The sequence below is a fragment of the Alexandromys fortis genome, unplaced genomic scaffold (genome assembly GCF_014885135.2).
Source record: "Alexandromys fortis isolate MF-2015 unplaced genomic scaffold, M_Fortis_MF-2015_v1.1 scaffold_11, whole genome shotgun sequence".
NCBI lineage: Eukaryota > Metazoa > Chordata > Mammalia > Rodentia > Cricetidae > Alexandromys > Alexandromys fortis.
In genome coordinates, this window is record NW_026067912.1 from 20,215,313 (window position 1) to 20,238,564 (window position 23,252).

The 23,252-nt window shown below is 35.2% G+C and overlaps 1 protein-coding gene across 2 annotated transcripts in view; it reads right to left on the minus strand.

Annotated features, from left to right (window-relative positions):
• The window catches only part of Tll1 (tolloid like 1), a 178,868-nt gene that overhangs the window by 54,424 nt on the left and 101,192 nt on the right, over nucleotides 1-23,252 (minus strand). For both annotated transcript variants that reach the window (XM_050138702.1, XM_050138703.1), the window contains 4 exons: nucleotides 19,158-19,336; nucleotides 15,961-16,066; nucleotides 11,913-12,037; nucleotides 4,558-4,673 (listed from right to left, as the gene is read on the minus strand). In XM_050138702.1, coding sequence (XP_049994659.1) covers nucleotides 4,558-4,673; nucleotides 11,913-12,037; nucleotides 15,961-16,066; nucleotides 19,158-19,336 — 526 coding nt within the window. The remainder of the gene's footprint in view (nucleotides 1-4,557; nucleotides 4,674-11,912; nucleotides 12,038-15,960; nucleotides 16,067-19,157; nucleotides 19,337-23,252) is intronic.

Below are 23,252 nucleotides of genomic sequence, written 5' to 3' on the forward strand. Positions count from 1 at the left end.
GACAGCTTCTTCATATTGTCAAATCGCTAGAAATGCTGCCTTCTCCTCAAGCTTCTATGTGGAAAAGTATTGCTCTTTGTTTCCTAGATGGAAGAGTAGCTTCAGAATATAGTGTCCTTTGGTTTTTGATTTTTTTTCCAGTGGTTCCTGTGCTCTGTGGCCACATCAATTTTAGTAAAGCCTGGCTACCATCAGTTCATGAACGGCAGAGTTTCAAGATCTTTGATGCCCCTTCTCTGACTCATATTTATGATCTCAAACACGTTTATTCCTAACTAAAGACATACTGGTTATTAGTGACTTTTGTGCCCTGAGCAAGTTCCCCAGTGTTAGCACCCATTCCTCAAAGTGCACAGGTCTGCCTGGATTCCTCTTACCCCCTCTCCATCCCTTGAAATTCTCCTCATCCCAGTCTTTATTATAAACTAGCCTTGACTCAGTCACCTTCAGACCTCCAATGAGATCTAATTGCTACTATACTCACATCATGAATTTCATTCACATTCCTTGTTTATTTTTCAAAATTTGTCAATGGTATTACTGGGTTACAAGATTGCAAAGTTATTGACAGCAAATTTTATTTTACATATCACAATATAGATCTACTTGAATAGAATCAGAGATGAATGTATAAACAGTTGATAAACATACATGTTATCTTTGGCAATATAATTGGTGGATTGTGAATCATTGTAATGTATTTTTAACCATAAATGGATGGTTAAAAATAAAAGTTTGCAAGAGGAGAACACTCAAATGGCAGCTTTGAAATGGGATATACAGGAAAAAAAGGGGGGAGTATTTTAAATCTTTTTGAAACATAAGCAATTTGCCCTTGTTCAAAGGTCAATCAATTGTAAGTGACAGATCAATACTGCCTTCTGCCTGGTCACCACAGCTAAATTCAGAATTGTGCATGCTCTACTCTTAAAATACCAAGAATCAACATAGCCTGAATGCGGATCTTTTTACCTGGAGACACTGGATCCTTAGAACAGAGTTATGAGATGAAAGTCTTTAATTTTGATTGTGGGAAATGTACATACAATCCAACTTGCCATCCTTCCTACTCTTAAGTTTTTAGTCCTATAATATTGTGGTCTTCATATTCTTTCATAATTATGACCTTATTTTAAAATGAGTGTTTTCCCATGTACAAATAATGTGTATGTGATGCTGGAAATCAAAAGGACAAAATGAAATCTATTGATGGGCTAGCTCCTCATTGAAAATGCCCAACAGTTTGACAGACGTCCATCTGTAATTTTGACCCCAATACATGAGATTTAAAAGCTTAACCATTTGGGTATATGATGCTTAACTGGCAATTTCATTGTCTCATTAAATTATAAATGTTTTCTTCAAATTCATGTTTGTTTGATTTATTTCATTTCCAAGTTTTCACTATTAGAATACACATAGATCAACATTCCAAGACTGCTATTGCTAATAATGTAGGTATTGCATCTTTTGGAAGTTTCCAAATACCACATAGAGATTACTTCACCTTCTTAGTCCTAGACTGTGAACCCTGTCAATCAGTTGATAACATAGTTTTCTTCTATCTGTGATGGCTTGAGAGATGAGGTGCAAGACATCACTGTGGGTTCAAAGAGCATCTCCCACATAGAGTGACAGCCAATGACTTCATGTTGTAATAAACAGATCATTGCACTTGTAACTCTGATGGGTTTCTACTGCTTCTGTTATCTTTACTGAGGGCTTTGAACAACTTTGGTGTCTGAATAACACTACCATTCTCTTGAGCTTCTGGGCTGTAAGTGTCTATTTTAATTTATATTCCTATTTTAAAGATTATGCAGATAATGTTTACAATTTTTTTATATTTCTAATTAAAATGCCTCTTACAATTCTTTGAGTTAAAAGAGTCTTATTTTCTTCATAAGAATGATATATATTATATAAATTCTAACATCTTATACATTGTTTTATTTTTTCTTGGTTGACTGGAGAAGCAGCTGTGGGCACATTCTTGTAAATTACTTCAGGATTATTGACAGAAAAATATTTTTACAAATTTATTTAAATATTTTTTATAATATGACTATATCAGAAGTTGCCAGTGCCATAAGGCATAACTTTAGCCTTTTTGTTAGTCCATTGATGTAAGAAGCTCCAGATTCTTACACACACATGCTCCAGATTCCTGAATCTTCCTCATGCTTGTCTACTAGATTCAGATATAATTTACTCAGCATCATTAATACTTTGGCCAGTGTTGCCTTTCTTATGCCAACATGTCACTTCTTAAATAAACTTGATCTTGTTAGCTAACAAAAAAATCTATTGGAAAACTTGTTTGGAATTCTATTACAGTTTTACATGAGTTTGGAGAAAACTGTATATTTGTAACCCTACAGTGTTTCATTCTGGAAAACACTGTACCATTCTGTCTATTTGAGTTGCTTAGCAAATCTACTGTTTCTAAATTTCATTACATATTAATAACATTTTTATTTGAATACCTCTGGAGTTCTGCTTTAAATATTGCCTCCTCTTTTAAGTTTTTCTTTAACACGAGGTAAAACTTAGGTATAAGAACATTAAAAATAGAACATATGCAATGTGAGTAGTCCTAGTTAGCTGGAAAGTGAGATAATTTGATGAGTTTTATTAGTATTGATCCAAATCATTTCAAATTCTAAAAGATCTTTTTAAAAACTATGGTCAGTTTGATGATTCTGACATAGGACTGCAGCACTTGAAAGGCAAAGTCAAGAGGATTATCGTGATGTCAAGGCTAGCCTGTGCTACACGGTGAATGCCAGGCCAGACAAACCTACTTGGCAAAACTCTCCCAAAAAGTTACAAAGAAAATAGTTGAAACTATGGTGTTTATAACATCGAATGGGTCTTATTCAAATAAACTACACAGAAAGTAAATTGAAAAATGTTTAAATGTATTGCAACAGGCATGTAATTCGTAAAGTACAAATAAGCATATGACCTATGAGGGCATTCATGCAACTTTTTTTTTTTTTTCTGGGACAATCACAAGACCCTGGACAGCTACTTATCTGTGCCATTCCTTACAACTGCTGAGCATCTTTCGGAAAAGCAAAAGTGCAGCAGTGTTACACGAATCCTAATGGGATAGTTAAGTAGTTCCATGTGAATTAAGGGGTCAAATTCAAACAAAAAAAATCTGTAGAAACTAAAGATTAACATGAATATATATTTGTTAATATTAATTATTATGACATTATTGGGACAATTACAGCCATTATTATCACACTTACAGGCATAAAGTTTGCTTTTAACAGAGAATCCAGGAAGCAATAGGCTCAGCGATTCCATTTCTTAGCTATTTTTAATTCGATAACCTAACAAAACTAATATAACAAAGAACATTTGTTTTCTTTTTTCTTTTTACACATTTATTTTCATTCTTTTGACTTGAGTGTGCATGCTATAATTTCTCAAGAACAATATTTGTAAAGAAATGTAAGTAAACTGCAGTTTTGAATTTCATCCACTTGAAGAGGACTAATTTTTAAATTTTCTTAATAAGAATGGAATTTATAATAATAACTGGGAAGTATCTTCTCTGATTTCTTTGATTCAGGCTTATTTTAAAATAAATCATTAATAGAATTATTCTTTGGGTCAAATGCACGTTTCGCAGGTTGTATCCACACAGTACATATGGGCACACAAGCATAGACACGCACACACACAAGCATCTGAATTTGCTTTTGTAACACGAGTGAGATGTTTTGCCCCTAATTTCAGGCATTGGGGAAATAGGACTCCCTTTCTTCACTGCCCATAATAATATTGACATAAATGTTTTCCTTCTGTGTAGATAGAATATTTTCCTTATATGTTCTATAAAAATAATTATTGAGAGGTTCTTACAGATGAAGGTCATTTGAACCTGAGCTTTCTTTGTTTAAAAAAAATAAAAGGTTTATAAAACAACTATATTTACACAATTTAAGTATGGACATGATGTTCAAAATATACATTTATGCTAAGTTTGACACATTTTTAAAATTTTAAAATACAGAAATTTAATTGTCTTAGAGTTTTCAAGTCAATTTCATTGTCTCTGATTATATGATGCATATACTATCAACCATTCTAATGCATTTGAAATATTTTAAAATAAAGTTTTCCAAACTTCAGATCTGAGCCATTTCCATTTTAACTGAATATTTGAAGAATGAAGCAAAAATAAAACCAAGCCTGATAATGCAATACCAGTTGTAATCCCAGCTGTGTGTCAGGCTGAGGAAGAGGGATTAAAAATTAAAGGCCACTGTAGGCTACAGAGGAAGTTTAAAGACAACCTGGGAAGCTTGCAAAGACCCACCTCAAAATCAAAACTGAAGAGAAACCATAGCTGCACCTCATTGCTAAACTGTGTACCAAGGACTTTGGGGGCTCTGAGCTAAATCTTCAGCATAGCAAATTCATAATAATAATAATAATGAACAATAACAGTGAATAAACAATAAGCAAAATATAGTTTAAAACTTGTGAAATGCTTTACTTAGAGGAGACTGAAGGGGAACCCCTGAGGGTATCAGCTACCTTTTCTCCTGGCGTCACAGACACTCTCCAGATGCAATGTGTATAAGAAGGGTACCCATTTGGGAATCCTGGGGAGGAAAGGTTGCCGCTGGACTCCTGTAGGGTTTCTCCACAAGCTGAAGGGGAAAAGGCATGAAATTATTTACCAATCATTATGGAAGTAATGAATATAATGAATAGAACATTAAATAGTAATGGATATTATTATTTCTTTTCTTTTTCTTTCTTATTTTCTTTCTGTAAGCAGTACTGACCTCTAACTATATCTTCAAACTGAAGCCTCCTGAGTCCTGGGACTTCAGAAATGCATCACCCAGACTGACTACCCTTATAAATGAATTGCTTTTTATGTCTCTTAGAGAACTTCAGAATGCTTACCGGTATCACTAAAGATAACCATAAAACAAGACTAGAGGTGATAAATAATTTAGCACATATAAAGTTGCCTTCATGGGAACACATCTCATTCATTCTTACAGCAGACAATCTCAAGGACATCTATATTTATTCAGGCTAGAGAAGACCTACTTCTGCGTTCCTGCAACCTCAAGAAACTTTCCTCTTTTTCTCACTAATATAATCAATGTGAATGAAGTCTATATTTATCAGTGATGTGTTGCAAATGTAAATGGTAATTTCATAGTAATATTCCTATTTAAAATTTGAAATTTAAAAATTCTTATGATAACTAATAAATATCCAATAAAGATGATATAAAATGTCATATACAATAATTCATAATAAGAAAACAAAAAGTATTATGAAGAGGCAGGAACAACGGCTCAGTGATTAAGAACAATTGTTATTCTTGCAGAGGTCCTAGGTTTAGTCCCCAGCACCAACACTGTGGCTTATAATTCTCTGAGCTATAGTTTAGGGGATCTGATGCCCTCTTCGGGTCTTTGTGAGTACCAGGCACTCACATGCAGAGACATACATGTAGGTAAAAAACTCACATACCTAAAATAAAAATAAAGACATCTTTACACACAATCATGGGAAATACCTGTTTTCTAGAATGTTTTATACATGTTACTCTGTTTTTATTTTTCTTTTCTTCACTAATATGTAAAGATTTCTAGAATAGTGACTATATAATTTTCTCTTTGTAAGTTTGTATTATTTTTAAAACTAAGCATCAGTCACCTGGAATTGCAAATTGTCAGCTAGAGGGTCTCAAGGCTTGTTGTAGCCCAATGGACACAATTGCATTAGTTTTCCCATAACTTTTGCAATGCAATGCCCCTGATTCTGGGTGGATTTATTTACATCTTTAAGAATTTCTTGACCACTTCGGCCAGTTATTTCACAACCTTCATTCAATAATCTGAAAACAAAGTGTTTGCACAAGTGAAGGATATTGCACTCAAAACAGAGATATTCCCTGGATCTGAGGCATAACTCTCAGCATCTGGATGTGAACTCTCATCTCATCAAATATTCAATAAATTATGAATGACTGCATATCTTGTGTTAAATAAAAAAAATGATAATGACTCTGGAAACGTATAACAGAGCTATGAAAAGAGTCTGAGATGATATAAATATTTATATTATCAGCAAAACAGGCACTAAGTTTGTACAACAAAGTAAGAATGAGCAATGCTTATTCTTACAAAGAAGACAGATAAAAGGAATCAGAGAATAAAATGAAATGCTCAAGGTCAGAAGCACATAATCTAACACAGTTACTGAATGATCATGGTCCTTGATAAGTGCTGTTACAAAGAGATTTAGAAGACTTTATTAACATTATAACACATACTTCAAAGAAAGATGTGCTTAGATGTTAATTAATAATGGGGCAGTTGAATGTGTTTTATAAAGAAATTGTATTTTTTCTACTTTTTACAAAGAAATCCCATGAGAAATCAAAGCCTCTCATAGCCAAAATGAAATTTAGATTGCATTTCCTACAGTAGAATTAAAACAATAAAATATCTGATTCACAAATCTTTACAAACTATACTGTTCTTACTAAAATTAGATTCTCCTAAAGTAAAAACCAAAACATAACATAATTTTAAAACTATCACGCTATAAATTACAGCCTGATTACAATGTAAAAAAAAGTAATAGCCTTTCAACTGAAGCTTTATTCAGCATTTGAGATTATTTTTCTAAAAACATCACTGTCTCTTGCTCAGAGTCTCAACCTACCACACCCTTGCTTGATTTATGCTCAAATATAGAAATCAAACTTTGGCTAGGTATGGTAGCTCACATCTGCAATTTCAGCTCTCTCGAGCCTGAGGCAGAAAAAGTACCTTGGGTTGGAGGCCAGCCTAAGCTACAGAGTCTCAAAATAGTATCATTTAAAACCTGGGGGGTGGGGTGGGAAACAACAGTGTCAGATGGCACGGTTTATTCAAATGCTTGTCCAGTAACAGCAAACACAGGAATGACAGGGCAATTTTAATTCCAATCCTGTTACTTAGTAATCTTAAAATAACAGCAAATTTTAAAAGCTTTCAATCAGATTTCTTGCCCTTTAAAACATATATGTTTCTAATCAGATTTCATGCAGCTTTGTTACGGTCAAAGATAATGGCATGGCATTTTTTCATCCTGAAATACTTCTACCTTCAATTAGGAAAACTGAGGGATGAGGGCATGATTGTATAGGTGAAGATTATAGCAACTGCCTCAATAATAGTTGGGGAAATGAAAATAATTAAATAGAATGAGATAAATTCTTGTTGCTGCTTGTACTGCCAGAGCTTGAACCTGGGACATTGTGTATACAAGCCAAAGCTTGTGGCCAGGCTGACCCAGAAAAGATTTAAACTTGCAATCCTCCTGTCTCTGCATCTCAAGTAGTTAAGATTGAAAACCTGGGCAAAATCTCCCAAGAGACAGTTTTTATGATCAGTGTTCCAAAAAAAATCCAACAGTAAAAGTGGCCCACTCACATTTGAGTTAGATACTTCATGTACAGCCTTCTTTAATATAAAGATTCCAATTTATAATATAAAATGGAGTATTTTTAAGAAACTACAGCCTCATCTTTTAATAATGAGGCTAAACTTATGATGGACTTCTTAATCATCTACAAATATTTGTCCTGTCAAATGTCTAAAGTTTCCAACAAATGTCAAAAATTCCCCTTCTCCAAATTTTGTAGGAATAAATTTATAGTTTTACTCAGGGTAAGAAAGCATAAGTATCTATACAATAAAAATATATATAACAACTTAGGGCCCCTTAATGCATTATAATTATCCATTTTAGTTTCCTTCAAACTTTGAATTTTGGACTTTTTTTATTTGAAACATTTCTAAAACACTGATAGTGGCTACATATATAGCTCAGTCAATAAAGTGCTTGCCTAGAATTTTTGAAGTCCTGTCTACATAACCAGGTGGGTCATTACATTTGTATAGTCCCAGAACATGGAGGAGGGAGGCAGGAGGATCAAAGCTTACATCATCCTTGGCTATGAACCAAGTTTGAGGTTGTCAACAAGAGACCATGTTTGTACTTGTTTTGCCATGAGATTCCCTTTCCCTACACACACACACACACACACACACACACACACACTATNTCTTTGTCTTCAACATCCAGCACACTAGCTTTCACATAATGAATCTGGATTATGCATTCATATCAATTGAGCACCTAATTTATAGCACGTTTTAATGTCAACGAGTTCCTGGGAGATCTTATAGTCTAGTGTGGGAAATAACAGATATAGTAACAATTATGAGAATAAGATGTAAGTGCAATGATCAAACAATTGTTTTTGTAACTGTGGGGAATTGGAGAACAGGGGACATTTGACTAGGAAGACATAAAGAGTGGAAATTTTTATTGTTCCAAATGAATTAAGATGCCAAAGCAAATGACATCATGATTCTAAGAGAAGGAAATGGTGAGAGGCAAGGCTGTAGAGCAATGCCTTTGAAGAGGCTGAAAAGAAAAACAGGACAGGTTTGGAAGATGATCCCTTGAAAGGAAAGTTAAACTTTTCTTAAAGATGTGAGAAGAAAGATTTGCATTTTGAATGTCACTTGGACAGCATTGCTGGAATCAGAAGAGGCAAAGAGAATGGAGAATGGGAAAAAGTCAACTGAAGACTGGCTACTGTTAATGCAATGAGAGAGGTTCATATCCAGATGTGAGTGCAAAGCTGCACACCGAGAAAGCAGGAATCCAAGAGCCAGATGACTACACAGAAACAGAGAGGAAGAAGGAAAGTGGGATCTCCTTAGCATTCTGGCTTGGGCTATGGGATAGGGTGTGCTACTGTTCACTGAATGAGGAAAAGTGTGCTGGGTAGAATAATAAATGCACCCATGAAATAGCAGGAGAAAATGAATGAGTGATAATCATAAGGTTTTTCAATGTATTCTAGGCAATAATTGTGTATGTGTGTGTAACTGTAATAACAGATTACAAGAAATGTTTTCAATATATATTCCTTATTCCTATAAAATTAGATAATATTTATTTGAAGAATTAACAACATATACATTGTGCATACTATTTTAATATTTTAAGCTATTTTCTGTTTTCTTGAGGAGGAAGCAATGGTGTTTACAACAAGCTCACTAGAAACGCTTTCTTTTGGAAGAGGGTACAATTATCACAGACTGTATAAGCCACAGCCTTGTGTATCCCAAGCATCCAATTACCGTCTTTATTCACGAATACAATTTTAATAAAAGTAAGAATAAGGTAAACTCAGTAGGATTGTGCAATTTGACACATGTATTGTCCTTTGTGATGCAAGAGCTCTAAAGAACATCTCACTTTTCACAGTGCCTTAAAAACCCATGTTAGCTTTCTCATGGATCACAAGCTTGCATGAACAATTGATCTTACTGCATTAATCAACACTATCAGTTTTCCCTAGTGAACTCACAGGTGTAAGCTACATCTAATTATAATTCATAAGAATATGAATAACTGAAATAAGTAAGAATGAAAGGCTGATAATCATAGTGTCATCATTTTTTCACCAATTCTTAATGATGTTTCTATAAATCTACTTTCAAATGCACCTCTCATGTGATTCCAGGTGTGACATATACATGCATGTTATCTAGAGAAATAACCAAAGTGGTTTCATACAGAAAGTGCCCATTTTGGTTGATATTAATTATGTAATGTATAAAATGTCACAGGACTAATGAGGTTTGTTCATGTGTTTCTGTCACATTGGTGTCATTGTCTTCTAGCAATCTTTGCTATGAAATTAGTGACAGACATAAAAATAAAGTAATGCTGTATACACATATGTAATGTTCATTTAGACACTTATCAATTTATTTCAGTATTAAGGATTAAGTCTAGGACCTTGACATATTAGTATTCCTCTACCACTGGAATAAATCCCCAACTTTCATCTTCTTTTAGATGGATGCCTTCCCAAGTGGACATTGAACTCAACCTGATGGCGAGACACATTCTGACTTTATGATTCTCTTTTTTTATCCTCCTAATACCTGGCATGCCAGACCTGTGCTACAAGATTTAAAACCTTTTAAAGTGTATTTATTTAAATATGAATCTAACATAAGTATCATGAAATAAACTAATCAATGACATTAAGTAGAATGATTTTCAGTATATATGACAATTGATAAGCAGACAGAGAGTTTATATTCAAAAATATTAAAGTTCATTTTCAATACTGAATCATTAAGATGCAAAGGTTTTAAGTATAGGTTTAAATTGTAACTATATAAATTTCTTAAATATTTAATAGGCCTAGATTTTAGGGCAGCTATTACAAAAAAATTTTAAGGAACATTCTTAAAATTTTCCTCCAGAAAATTTGATTTCAACAAATAAAAACCTCTTGTCTTAGAAAAAGGTCTAATAAAATCTATTGTCTCAAATCAGTAAATTAATGTCATTATCGATACTGAATTAGAAACGTCCTAGTCATTCTCTGTGATTATTCAACTGATTCACTTTTTTTCTTGGTGTATTTCTCTAGTTTTAATCTGTTCAAAGAGTCTATGTCATATGTCCATGAACACGTTTTAATTTTTGAAAATGAACCAACTTGCATTCTCTTATTTCCTAGAAAGAATCCATGATCATCTCCATATGTTATGGCTGATTTAATGTAAGAACCCACAAATATTTAGTATATGAATAGTTTCTTTAAAAGTATTGTCCTAAAATTTTGATTAATGTGTCTATAATATTCTCAATTTTCTGAAAAAAATTATTACTACCTCTGTGACCATTTATGAGTTTAATTATCAGTCCAAATTTCAGAAGTATATTAAAAAATTCCTACTGGGGTAAGAGAAGCTTCAGCAAATAATCTTATAAAAGCTTTCTGTTTGATAATGTCAGCGACTAAGCTGAGATATACTAGAGGTATATGCAATCCAAACACTTTCCATTTGGATTACAGGGATTCTTTTCTTGTTTCATTAAGGCACTAATATGTATTCTTCCTTTAGGACTTTTTCTTGGTAGGGGTTGGATTTTTGAGATAGGATTTCTTTGTGTAACTGCCCTGTCTGTCCTGGAACTCACTCTGTAGACTATGATGGCCTGGAACTCCTCTTGAGTGCTGGGATGAAGGGTGCACACCACCATGCCCTGTCCATTAGGACATTCTAAATTAAGAACTTTCATTCATCATCCTATTTAATTTTATTTGAGAGATCGCTATTAACAAGGTTGACATTAAATTTTACAGAATACATTTATAAATCCTTACTAATAAAAATTTTAATTTATGTCCTATTGATGATGTTCTTTCAAATACAGATCATTCAGAATCCAACAATGTGGGGAGTACCTATTGATGCATCCCTATGTGTGTGTGAGTTCTACCCATGTAAACATAGAGAGGCCAAAAGGAAGACACCTTGAGTCAACAGTCTTTCACTGTATCAGAAACTCCTGACTGAACAAGCTGGTTGTTCTGCACGCTTGAAACCACCTGTCTCTTGTTCCTCAATGCTGGGGCTACAGACACACACAGCTTGTTTAGATATGTAAGTGGGTGCTGGGGATTCAAACTCAGGTCTTCGTGCTTTTGCTGCAAGTGCTTTTACATATCAAGCCCCTTTTCATTTCCCAGAACTTGATTGTGTAAGAAAGCCTATTCTTCTTAATAATGGCACAGACAGGCATTTGACTACAAAATTGCCTGACTATTTAGTAATGGCAAGCAATTGCTTGATGCTTTTTGACTTCTGGCAACTTGTTTCCATCGCCACATTCTAAAATCCTCATTCTCCTCATTTAGGTTGCTAAATTGGAAATGTGCATGCCATTTGTGAAAATAGAAATGGACAAGAGAAGAGTTGAAGAAATCAAGGCCTGATTCTCTGGTGAAGCTCGGGGATGAATACCAATCTCCTGTGTTTGTTGTGCAGTACCTGGACACCGATACAGCTTTCTTGCTTGTGCAATGTCTCCTTTGCTTAACCGGGTCCGTTGGCCAATTGCAGGACGAATGCCATTGTCATCACGAGAAGGGAGTATTGTGTCCAGAAACATCCCCCTGGAAAAGCAGAAGCAAACCATACCTAAGTCACCAAATTAGAAGTAATGTAGCCATAATAAACATAGTGGTCATTACTTCTAAATCTCATCAGTAGTTATAGTAGACTGAACTTAAGGCAGAATATGAGGTTTTCCAAACACTCTAATCAGAGGAGGGAAAGTGTGTAAAAAATGGTTTAACTTCCCAAAAGTCAGGAGTACATTTTTTTTAGATATGTGTTATATGTTTTTAAAAATAAGGTTTATTTGCCAATAATGCACAAAGGACATTGTGACTTTTGTTTTATTTCCCCATATTGATCCAAGAATCTTTTCAATCACCAGATTGCAAAAAAAAAAAGAGAGATTACTAAAAAAAATTCAAGAACAAAAAGTTAAAGTAAAATTTTAGTTAAACTAGCCAAAGCTAACTCTTTCTGGGTTCTAAATATTACTGTAGCTTATGTTGAAAGAATAAGAACAAACAGAGTAATCAATTAAAGATAACATGTAAATCAAATGCACTTATTATTTATCAAGATAAAATCAATAAATAAAAAGTCACTGATGGCTTATTAAACATTAGCTACAGATAGAAACCTTTGGGACTCAAAGTTGTGGTGGGAACTAGCTATTTTCCAAATATGCACTAAAAATATATTCTAACTTTATGATGTAAATCAAACATTTATAACCCAGACGAAATGGTGAATGGACTGGAAAAGCCTTCAAAATGGTTAGAAGTCTTGAATGTATACATGAAATTTTAAGGAAAAAAGTCAGAATAGAAGATTTTTCACTTGGCATAAAATCTGCTAACTTAATTAATGAAAATATAAAAAAATATTTTACGTTGGGATAAGCAAAGAGATATTCTATTCCAAAGTATGAAGCTAAACATATTGCTCTTGAGTTGCAAGTCACAGAACAGCATTTTGGCTCCATTTATTTCTTCCATTAGAAAACATTTATTAAGCACAGTTCTAGGCCTGAATTTACAACAGTAAATTAAACAAACTGGAGTTCTGCCTTTGTGAAGCCATTCTACTGTGAGAGGGATGTAAATCAAAATCACAGCACAGTGTTCTCCCACCCTTGGCTTGACTCTTGCTAGCAAGACAACACAAACCAAAAGGCTCTTGGGAGGCCCCAAAGGGTGGACAGCTTTGCCTACTTAGTGGGATTACAAAATGGTGGAAATCAAAACCTAAACGTCAAAATAAATGTGACTTTACATTATAGCTTCCTGGGATGACAGAGGAAGCAATGGGAAGCAACCCCTCTCAGATATATCTGTGAACCCTGCTCATCACAGTGCTACGTAGGCCACCAGAAAGCGGAAGCAACTCCAGGGACCTAGTGTCCAAGTGTCCACTGATGCTGGTGTTCATCCATATACATACAAACACACACACATGCACACGAACACACAAACACACATTCACACGCACAAACAGACAAACATATGAAGAGAAACACACAGACACACATGCACACACACACAGGCGCATACAACCTACACACACACACACAGCAATATTATTCATCAGTGTCATGGAAATGAACCATGCTGCAGTAAATCTGAAGGAAATAATCCTAAATGTAACATGGTGGTCACAAACGGACAAAGCACATGTGATTTCAATTAAAGAAAGTATCCAAAATAGTTGAATTCACAGACTTGAGAAATAAAACTATACTCAAGGTGCTGGGAGGGTAAACAAAAAGGGGGAGCAGGGTTGTCTAACAGGAACCACCATTTCTATTTTGAGACATAAAACATTCTGGGGATGTGTTTTATTACAGTGAATATATTTAACACTATTAAAGCAAATAGCTTAACATGGTTGAAATGATAAATTTTTATTATATGGTTTTGACATAATTAAAAACAGCAGCTTCAAATACTTTTGAGGTGCCAAAATTGTCATTTCCTGAAATTATTTGTTTAAATATGTTATGAAGCAATCTCTTTACAGATTCAGACTAAGCTATTATGAACTAGATCAATCAGATAACTATCTTTCAAATCGATAAATACGACCTTTTAAAATGTAGATATTTTCATGAAAATTGATAAGATAAATTTTGTCCTTTGAGAATTTTATGCAGGTATACAATATGTTTTGGCCAAATTCACAACCATTCATTCTCCTCCAATTTCTACCAAACCTTACTCCCTACTATCTGTTCTCAATTTCATGTTATCAGTTGTCTGGTTAACACTGTCAGAAGTTGTGTTTGGGGCCATCTCCTCTATCAAGAACAGCTTATCAGATGCCACACTTGTGGGAAGAAAAAAAAAATGGATCATGCCTCCCTAGTAGCCACCAATTGTCAACTACTCCTCAGGAGTGGTGGGACTCTTCCCTATTCCATGCTGGGATTTGGGTTGGTTGACCTTGTGCAAGTGTGCCTACAGTCACAGCAGCAGAGAGAGGAATGGGATAGGTTTATAACAGTAAGGATATTCAAGTTTGACAAAGTAAGACAATGTGGGAGAAACAGGCTACAGGTACGTAGAGCATGCTGTTCCATGGTGGCAGTTACAAATAAAGCACAAAGGACAAACTAGGGGAAGTCAGACAATTCAAACTTAAGATACACCATCCACGAAGACAAAAAAAAAAAAAAAAAAGAATTTTTCTTGTTGTTTTGGCTACTCTCCAGCCCCTCCCATATTCCAAAGAACTAAACCTCAGGTTAATTCTGAATGATTCATTTGAGAGCCACGGTAGAGAAGTCTTGTCTGAACTGAGACCCACACAACAATTTCTTACATATTTCTGTGGAAAACTTAATTCTATTCCAACTTTTAACCTAATAATAAAATTTTATAACTCTAATTTCAGCCCAGATTTCTGGGTGTATTTTTTTTTTTACCCAAAACTTAAATTCCCATTCCAGGAACAATAAATACTTGAACGCTGCTCTGTTTAAAGAGATGTATCATGAATAAATGTGTCTATTGTACGAACTTGAGAAGAGAACCCTCTTCAAAGGCTGATAACAACAACACTTCTGAAGGTCTAATCTTTTAATAAAGGAAGTTTTACTATGCACTCACATTTTAAGGGCTCATTGACATACTTTCATTCAGATATTCATTTAAAAAAATGAACCTAGGAATAAATTTGACTTTGTCTTTTCTTTGTAACACTCTTTAAAAAAAAAAAAAACAAAAAGATAGAAATGAACTGTGAAGTGGACGGAGGTGAACAACAATAACAGAGAGTGAGAAAATGGGCATGCAGTTCCAAAATGAGCATCCGTGATTGGAAAGGAGAGAGATGGGGACTTGGTGTTGGAATTCCGACTTCCTTACCTGAGAGCTATTTGTTTGGTAGAATCATCTTTGGGGTGAAGTAGATCAAAACCCAAATGCATTACAATTCAAATAAGACAGTTATAATCAATACAATTTTAAGTTCGTAATTGGAGTGTTACTATCAATTGTAAACTACATGAAAGCAAGTTATCTTCCGAGCATAATCTTTGAGTTTTCATCTACTTAAATCAAATCTGTGGCATAAGTGGTTCAAAAAGCCTGTGCACACGACCTAAAATATATGGTATGGCATCTCCGTGCAACATGGGGATCACGTATTTGATTTGTGAATTCTCAGTCTTTATTAAATAATACTTTACCAGTTTAAGATGCTGAGAAGTTAGGTAATTGTTTCGCTGAATATTTAATAACTCAAGGATAAAAAATCACTTAACTCATCTGTACCATTCTCAATATCGCTTTCAGTGTGTGCTTTTAATAAGAACTGGAAAAGGGTGTTTTAAACATCTTTTGCATGAAAATCTGCTCCATTTCTTTTGGCCCAGGGCAGTGATATTTGAAAGCGGTTCTAGTTCTAAAGATAAACATAGCTTTGTGCGCAGTCACATGAGAAAAGGAATTAAAAGTCAAAAGGTATAACCTGAGAGTCCAACCTTGAGAAGGTGTTCCTGGCGTAGTGCATAATACTGTCAAAGTCATATCTTTCCCCGAGAGAGTTCACTTCTCCAGGCTCCATCTTCAGAAAGTTGTACTCTTGCCCTAAGAGGCCAGGAAAAACAGAAGACTTCTAAACGAAAGAAAAGAGAACAGAAATCTGGGACCTACTTTTGGGTTTTACTAAGTGACTGGTGTTATTGTTTGTTTTTATACACATATCCATTCATACGCAACAAAAGCAAAACCATATGTCCCCACAATGTCTACTTGGAACATCATAGTGGAGTGGAACAATGACCTAATTTCTATAAAAGAAGATAAAAGTAGAGCATGCTGTTCTTCCAAATATTATGTATCCATCTCATAATATTCTTTTCTTTAAAATTATATTACTGGTGTGAGTGTTACACAAATAATTATAATTTGTAATAATTATTTACAACCACAATCTAACACAAATTCAAATACTCAGGTCTTCACACAAATTTCATTTTTATCATAGTCACCTATGTTGCATGTAAACTTAAAGTCAAAGTGTGTGCATTTTTAGTCATTACTCTTGAAAAACCACCTAATCTCAGGCTTCTGACTCACAGCAAGTCATAAATGCATAAACAATTAGCCTGCCATGTGGTTATTTTCAGCCTGGGATCTTCCCGCTGTGGTAGTTCCAGTCAATCAGGAAACTTCATCCAGTAACTGTTCTTTTTCCTGTTAGCCTGAATGTTTAATCAAAAACAGTATTCAGAGGTATAATTTTCCAGCATTGACATATTTACTTATATATCTATTTTCATTATGTTCACATTTCTTCCTTGTTTTGCCATATCTAAAGATTTTATCTTGAATCAGCAACTGATTTCAAATATTGCCTTCCTCATAAGTTTTTGTTTCCTTGGTCCCCATGATGAACATGATTGGCAGACAGCAAACAATACAAAAATACCTAACAGCAAATCTCTCATCTACTTGGTGGGTGCTTAAAAGAAGTTTCAGAAACATCACCTCTTTTTGTCTCACTCTTAATGTTGTAAAATGAACACTGGAAAGTATTTCAAGCTCCTAGATATTCCACATGGCCATATACATTTTATTTTATTTTCATCATCTGATTGCATCTTTCTAGAAAAAGGATTTATTCGCCTGGTTCTGGATACCATACTCCATCAACTTTTCTCTTATTGCATAGATGTTACTGTAATCTTCAGAAGGTATTTTCTACTTATTGCTTAGGTTTTGTTGCTGTCCAATGCAACCTTTTCTTGCTGTTCTCTCGGGTTGCCCTGAAACAGTCAAATGTACTACTAAAGGTTAATCTTTGGATAGTCCTCCAAATCCACTCCTGTCACTCCTTTGTTTCTAAAGAGGATCACCACAGGCTTTTCCAATAAAAAAAATAGGCAGATTAAATTGGTGTTTGTCACTTTTTCTTTCACAAAAAAACATTGTGTTTACTCCGTGTTTCCTGCTCCATTTGATAGTACCAATGTTTGCACTCTGGCCTGGAATAAAACTTTTGAAGACTTCCACTCATGTTCCCCTTAAAGAATTTTGGAGGTTATGTGTATGTCTTCTTCTTGTCCTTTCGTGTTCAAATGGTGAGAAGCTCCTCATCCACAGAGACTATTTATTCAGGATTCTGCTGGTTCCAGGACGTTAGCTTCATCCTCCCCACCCCAAGTTAAAAGTCCCACAGCAGGTAGAACTTTTCAGATATGATCTTTGTTTACAATCCATAGTCTCCATAGGTTCACATACTTGAACACTTGGCCCTCAGTGGATAGAACTGTTCAAAGAGGTGTGTCATTTGGGGTGGGTTTTAAGGTTTCAAAAGTCTTCATCATTCCCACTTGGCTCTTTCTTCTTCTGACTTACAGATGAAGCTGTCAGCTCTCAGCTACTGCCCCCAAGCCATGCCTGCCTGCCTGCTGCAATGCTTTCTGCCATGATGAGCATGCACTGCAAATCAAATCTTCTGAGACCATAAACCCCAAATAAACTCCTGCTTCTTTAAGCTGCCTTGGTCAGGGTGTCTTATCACAGCAATAGAAAAGTAACTAAGGCACAGTCTTCCAATTATTTCCCAGGAGAGGGTAAGGCATAAATTTCTGAGACCAATACAGATGATTCTGATTCTCAATAATCTAACCTCCCTGGGAAATTAATAATTAATAACCAGTCCCCCACTTATAATTTGCCATAGAGCAGGAGGACAGAGCTAAAAGTTGTTATGAGTTTCTAAGCCTAAATATTTCATCGCCCTCTTAATTCATGTTTATTTCTTTTCTTTTTAATATTTCTTATCTCTAATTTTGGAGACAACTGTCTTCAGTTGCCAAAAGTAGTGTTTGTTGTGTTTATTTTAGACTCTGCAGTATTTGCAATGAATGGCTATTATTCATCTTTATACAGATTTCTGGCATTTTTCCATAGCAGTATCTCCACAGCTAGTGCTGCAGAAAGCAGAATGGAGTAGATGACGAATGAACAAAGACATAAATGATATTTATTACAGAATATCCTAAGAAATTCAGCATAGTCCTTTAATTGACAGTGAATAGGAAAATAAGACCCCCTTTGACTCTGCATATACTTAAAAGACACACTACACCGAAATGCCAAACAAGAATTGGAAATTTTTTCAAATTAAATATACTGGTATTTCTGAATGAGACTTAAAAGAAATATAAAATTTGACAATAAGTGTATTGTCACTCACAAGACTCTAAGAGAAAATTAGATTTCTTTTTACCATTTTAACTAGTGAAAACACTTTAAAATTTTGTCCTTAGAATAATCAAGTCTAAGAAAAAAATCTCCAATAAACTGTTAAGATTATTTTGGGAATGACTCATTTCACCGGAATTTTCTCTAAAGATAACACCTGACACAGCATTGACTCCAGTAGCTATAACACACGATGCAAACCCTGAACCCCATCACAGTCTAAACAGCATAAATTAAAGAACTAAGTATTAAAATAGGCTTATTGAAATGATTATCTTATCAGCTTATTGCTCGAGAGCTCATGTCCGTTCATGAAAACCACCAATATTTAAAACAAAATGCCTATATCATAGGGGGAAAAGCTTGGGAATAACAAGTTTTAATACAGTAAAATGTTGACTATAGTACATTAAGAAAGGTCTGCATGGCTTATAAATGTAGGTTTGCAGGTCCCCAAAGTTCTCACCTGGCTGGATATTCTCTCTTATGATGGTGACATGGTTGTCTCTGTCTGGGCGGGTGTGTTCGTGCCAAAAGCCTATCACATGGCCCAGTTCATGAACAACGATTCCAAACTTGTCACAGTTCTTCCCAATAGAGATGGCCTGAGGGCCATTTCCCCGCCGACCGACATAGGAGCAGCATCTACGAAAAGCAGACAGCAGGACAAGGACTTGTGAAGAGCAGGCCACTGGACTCGACAGCATGGAATTCCCAGAAAGCAGCAGTGGCCACCTCTAGAGCCTGGCATGTTCTGAATCAGGACAGCCTTTTGTTAATGAGTTTTAAGCTCACATATGATCAAACTCTCTCAGTAATTGAATGCTTGGCAATTAGCTTTATATTACAAAGTAAATTTCTCCAGTTTGACAGCGTTGAGTAGTTAGATCAGAAACAATTATGATAATAATGATGCAGAATGTTGTTGAAAAGAATATTTACCCTACAATATCTGCATCTATAATCACTGCATTATCAGTGTAACTCTCTGCCAATACTCCAATATGACTTTATTTTAAAATTGCTTTTATCCTTTAGAGAAAGAAAAAAACATCCATCTGTGAAAGACATTGGCTATTAAAAATATAAATTAAACTTCTTACCAAAGGAATAATTCTGAAACCTAGAAAATGATTTTTATAAGTCAACAAAGGGGATGGTAAAATGACTCAGGACTGAACTGCATGCCACTGCAGATGTAAGGACCACAGGCCAGATTCTTAGACCCGTGGAAATGTCAGGAGCTGGGAAACCATTGTAAACCTAGTCTCTGATAGCAAACACCAGGAACATACCAGAGCAAACTGGGGAGAGACACAGAATATCCAATGGGCCACTTTGTGGTTTGATTGAGAAACCATTCCTCAATAAAAAGGAAGAGTCATTGAGGACAGTTCTCAACATCAACCAAGACCTCCTTATGCACGTACACACACAAACTAAAGTAGAAGAAAATGCTACTTGAAGGGTCTAGACAGGAATGCTGAAAGGATAAATATTTCCTCCAGTCCTGAATATATGTGGTTGATTCCCAAGGTCCATGTAATAGAGAGAAAGAGGGTCTACTCTGGGAAGTCATTCTCTGATCTCCACCTGTGTGCCATGACACGCATACCTACACAGATTAGCACACGCAAATAAATAAATGTAATATTACAAAAGTTAAATAAAGGTGAATCACCTGTAGTTAATAGTTAACTGGAGGAAGAGACTCAATCACAATGCCTCCCCAAAATCCACCAAAATATAACCCCTGGTGAGATCTTGTTTAAAATGTGGCTTTGAAAAATAAATTGGTCATGGGTACAGATTCCTTAGTAGCAAGATCAAAAGCCCTGGAGAAGAAAGTTCTAGAAAGCTACCTTCAACCTTTCCACCACGTAAGAACACAGCATAAGCACATTCATGTAACATCCAAGGAATGTCCTCACAGACACAAATCCAGAAAGTTCACAGTCTATCAGCTACCTAGACCATGATGTTCAGTGACATGACACTGTGCAGGCAATGACAGCTTATGAAGGAGAGTTTCCTATTGATAGCTTTTACAAACATTATTAGACTTCTATGACATGTGTCTATAGATCAATTACTTAATGCTAGAGGTGCAATATTACAACTACTCGAGAAAGCTGCTTGATGGTCAGACAGAAAGCTAAGCGCTCAAGAACAACTTGCTGTCTTATATACATTTACAAGAGCAAGCACATACAAGATATCTACATTAAAGTGCGTTTTAAACAGTATGATATGATCTCATCTGAAGGATTAATAATTACAGTTTACGTGTAAATAGTGCCGTGGACTACCCTTCAAGATATCAATAGGCAGCAGCACTTTCCAAGTGGGAAATCATAAAGCGTTAGACATTGTCAAAGGCCTTTTTTGATTTATTAATTTTTAAATACAATAAACTAATTGCTCAAATAATGTGAAGAGAGTTTACTCTTTCAGTTTCACTCTTTTCAATTTGGCAGTCTTGTTAAATTTTCACAAATGTAAATTTTTGTGTCATCTCTCACCCCTTTATTCTCTCCTAACTTAATTTTGTGGGCTTCAAATGTTTATGCCTTAACACATGTTATTCCAGTTTGAGATGTTAATTTATGCTCATTGTTTGTGAGTGCTTTATCAACTAACTAGGGCTAATATATCAGTAATAGGAGTCTGGAATAGCTGGCGGGGTAGGAGTGAAAATTAATGATTTCTCTCTTTTACACCCATGTATGTTTTACAAATAATATATGCAGTCCATACACAGATACTACGCACTAAAAAGTAACCACTAAAATACTCAAAACTTGCTTCATTTAGAAAACTTTGTATTTTGCAAACTTTGGAGATTTAAACTAAAATATTTGCTATTTTATAGCAACAGTAAGGAGACAAAAATATCTGATGATTATATAGCAATTTAACTCCCCATGTTGAGTCATTCTAGCTGGTTACATTCAGAGAACACAGCACTTTGCAAAAGGAATTTGAGGGACAGAAAGGCTGTCTATTTATTTAATCCTAAAACACCCTTTATGGCATAATTGAACCCAGAGCAATTTCCTATAATAAGATGAGTTTCATAGTGGAAAGGAAAAACAGATTTCACAGTGCCTATTTCATAGAGCTATTATTTTCAATGGCCCTGGGAAATAAGAAAAATGTGGTACTTTGATCCTTGACTAACTAAAGGTCTTAGGAACAGGAGAATTCTAGACATTAAGGTTCATTCAACATATGCTTATAAAAGTATCAGGCATGTGATGACAAGGTAACATGAAATTCAAAAATGCACGACTTAATCAAACCACTGTCTTGGTTTCTGGTGAAATCAAGTTTGATCCTATTTTCTCATATTGCTATATGCATTTCATGACTAATTTATTTGTCATTTATACGGTGCTATGCATCAAAGGTTAACCTGCCCTCTCAGAAAAGCCATTTCCACATATAAAAGAGTTTCATTTCACCTTAAATTATAGAAAGTAATCGAAATCTCCTGTGCCTGGCTTTCATTTAAGGTTTACAGACCAAAATACTATGAAAGCTTTCTTTAGGTCGTCCGTAACTCAGGATTGCTTCCACCTTTCCGTGATTCCTTTTTAAATGGCTTCCACTTAACTTCATTTAATCGCTTTATGATCTTCACAAAATGACTCAATTGTTCAGTTAGTCTCTATTTTTAGAAAGTCCTAAGCCACAAGTTGAAGTGTTCCATTAAACTGTTAAAGTCATGAGGGCAGGAGTCCACTGCAGTTGTTCACTGACTTCGCTCAAGCATCTGAGGCAATGTTTTTACAGAAGACCGTACACATTGAAGAGCTTACTTATGTACTCACCCGTGTGACTTAGCTTCTCTATATCAATGAATAGTAGAGCATCTCATTGAATATCCCCCAAAATTAGTTCTCAATAAATGGAAGAATAAATAAATAAACCACCTCCCCACACAGTGAGAAACTCATCCTGATGAAAACAGATGGCATCTTTAACCGTCTTTGACTTTCTCAGTTCAGGCACAGGCAGTAATCTAACGTTTCCCTTTCTCTCCAGCTGGCAATCCTGTTGGCTCTACCTTTAATCTAAGCCCAGAATCCACACATCTACCTCTCATGACAGCACTGCCACTGCCCGTACTTGTTTTCTTTTTGCAGTTGCTTTTATTTATTTATTTTCTTTCTTTTTTAATTTTTAAAACAATCTTATTTTACACACCAATCCCAGTTCCCTCTCCCTCCCATCCTCTAGCTCCCCCCCCCCACCTTCTTCCCAACCCACTGCTCATCCACCCCTCAGAGAGTATGAGGCCTCCCTTGAGGAGTCAACAAAGTCTGTCATATCACTTAAGGCTAGACCAAGGCTCCCCACCACCACCACCATATGGAAAATAAGCAAAGTATCCCTCCATAAAAAAAAATGGGCTCCAAAGGACCAGTTCATATGTTAAAGATAAATACTGGATCCACTGCTAGTGGTGCCACAAACTGTCCAAGGCACACAACTGTCACCCACGTTCAGAAGATCTAGTTCAGTCTTTTGCAGGCTTCCCCAGGTGTCAGTCTGTGTT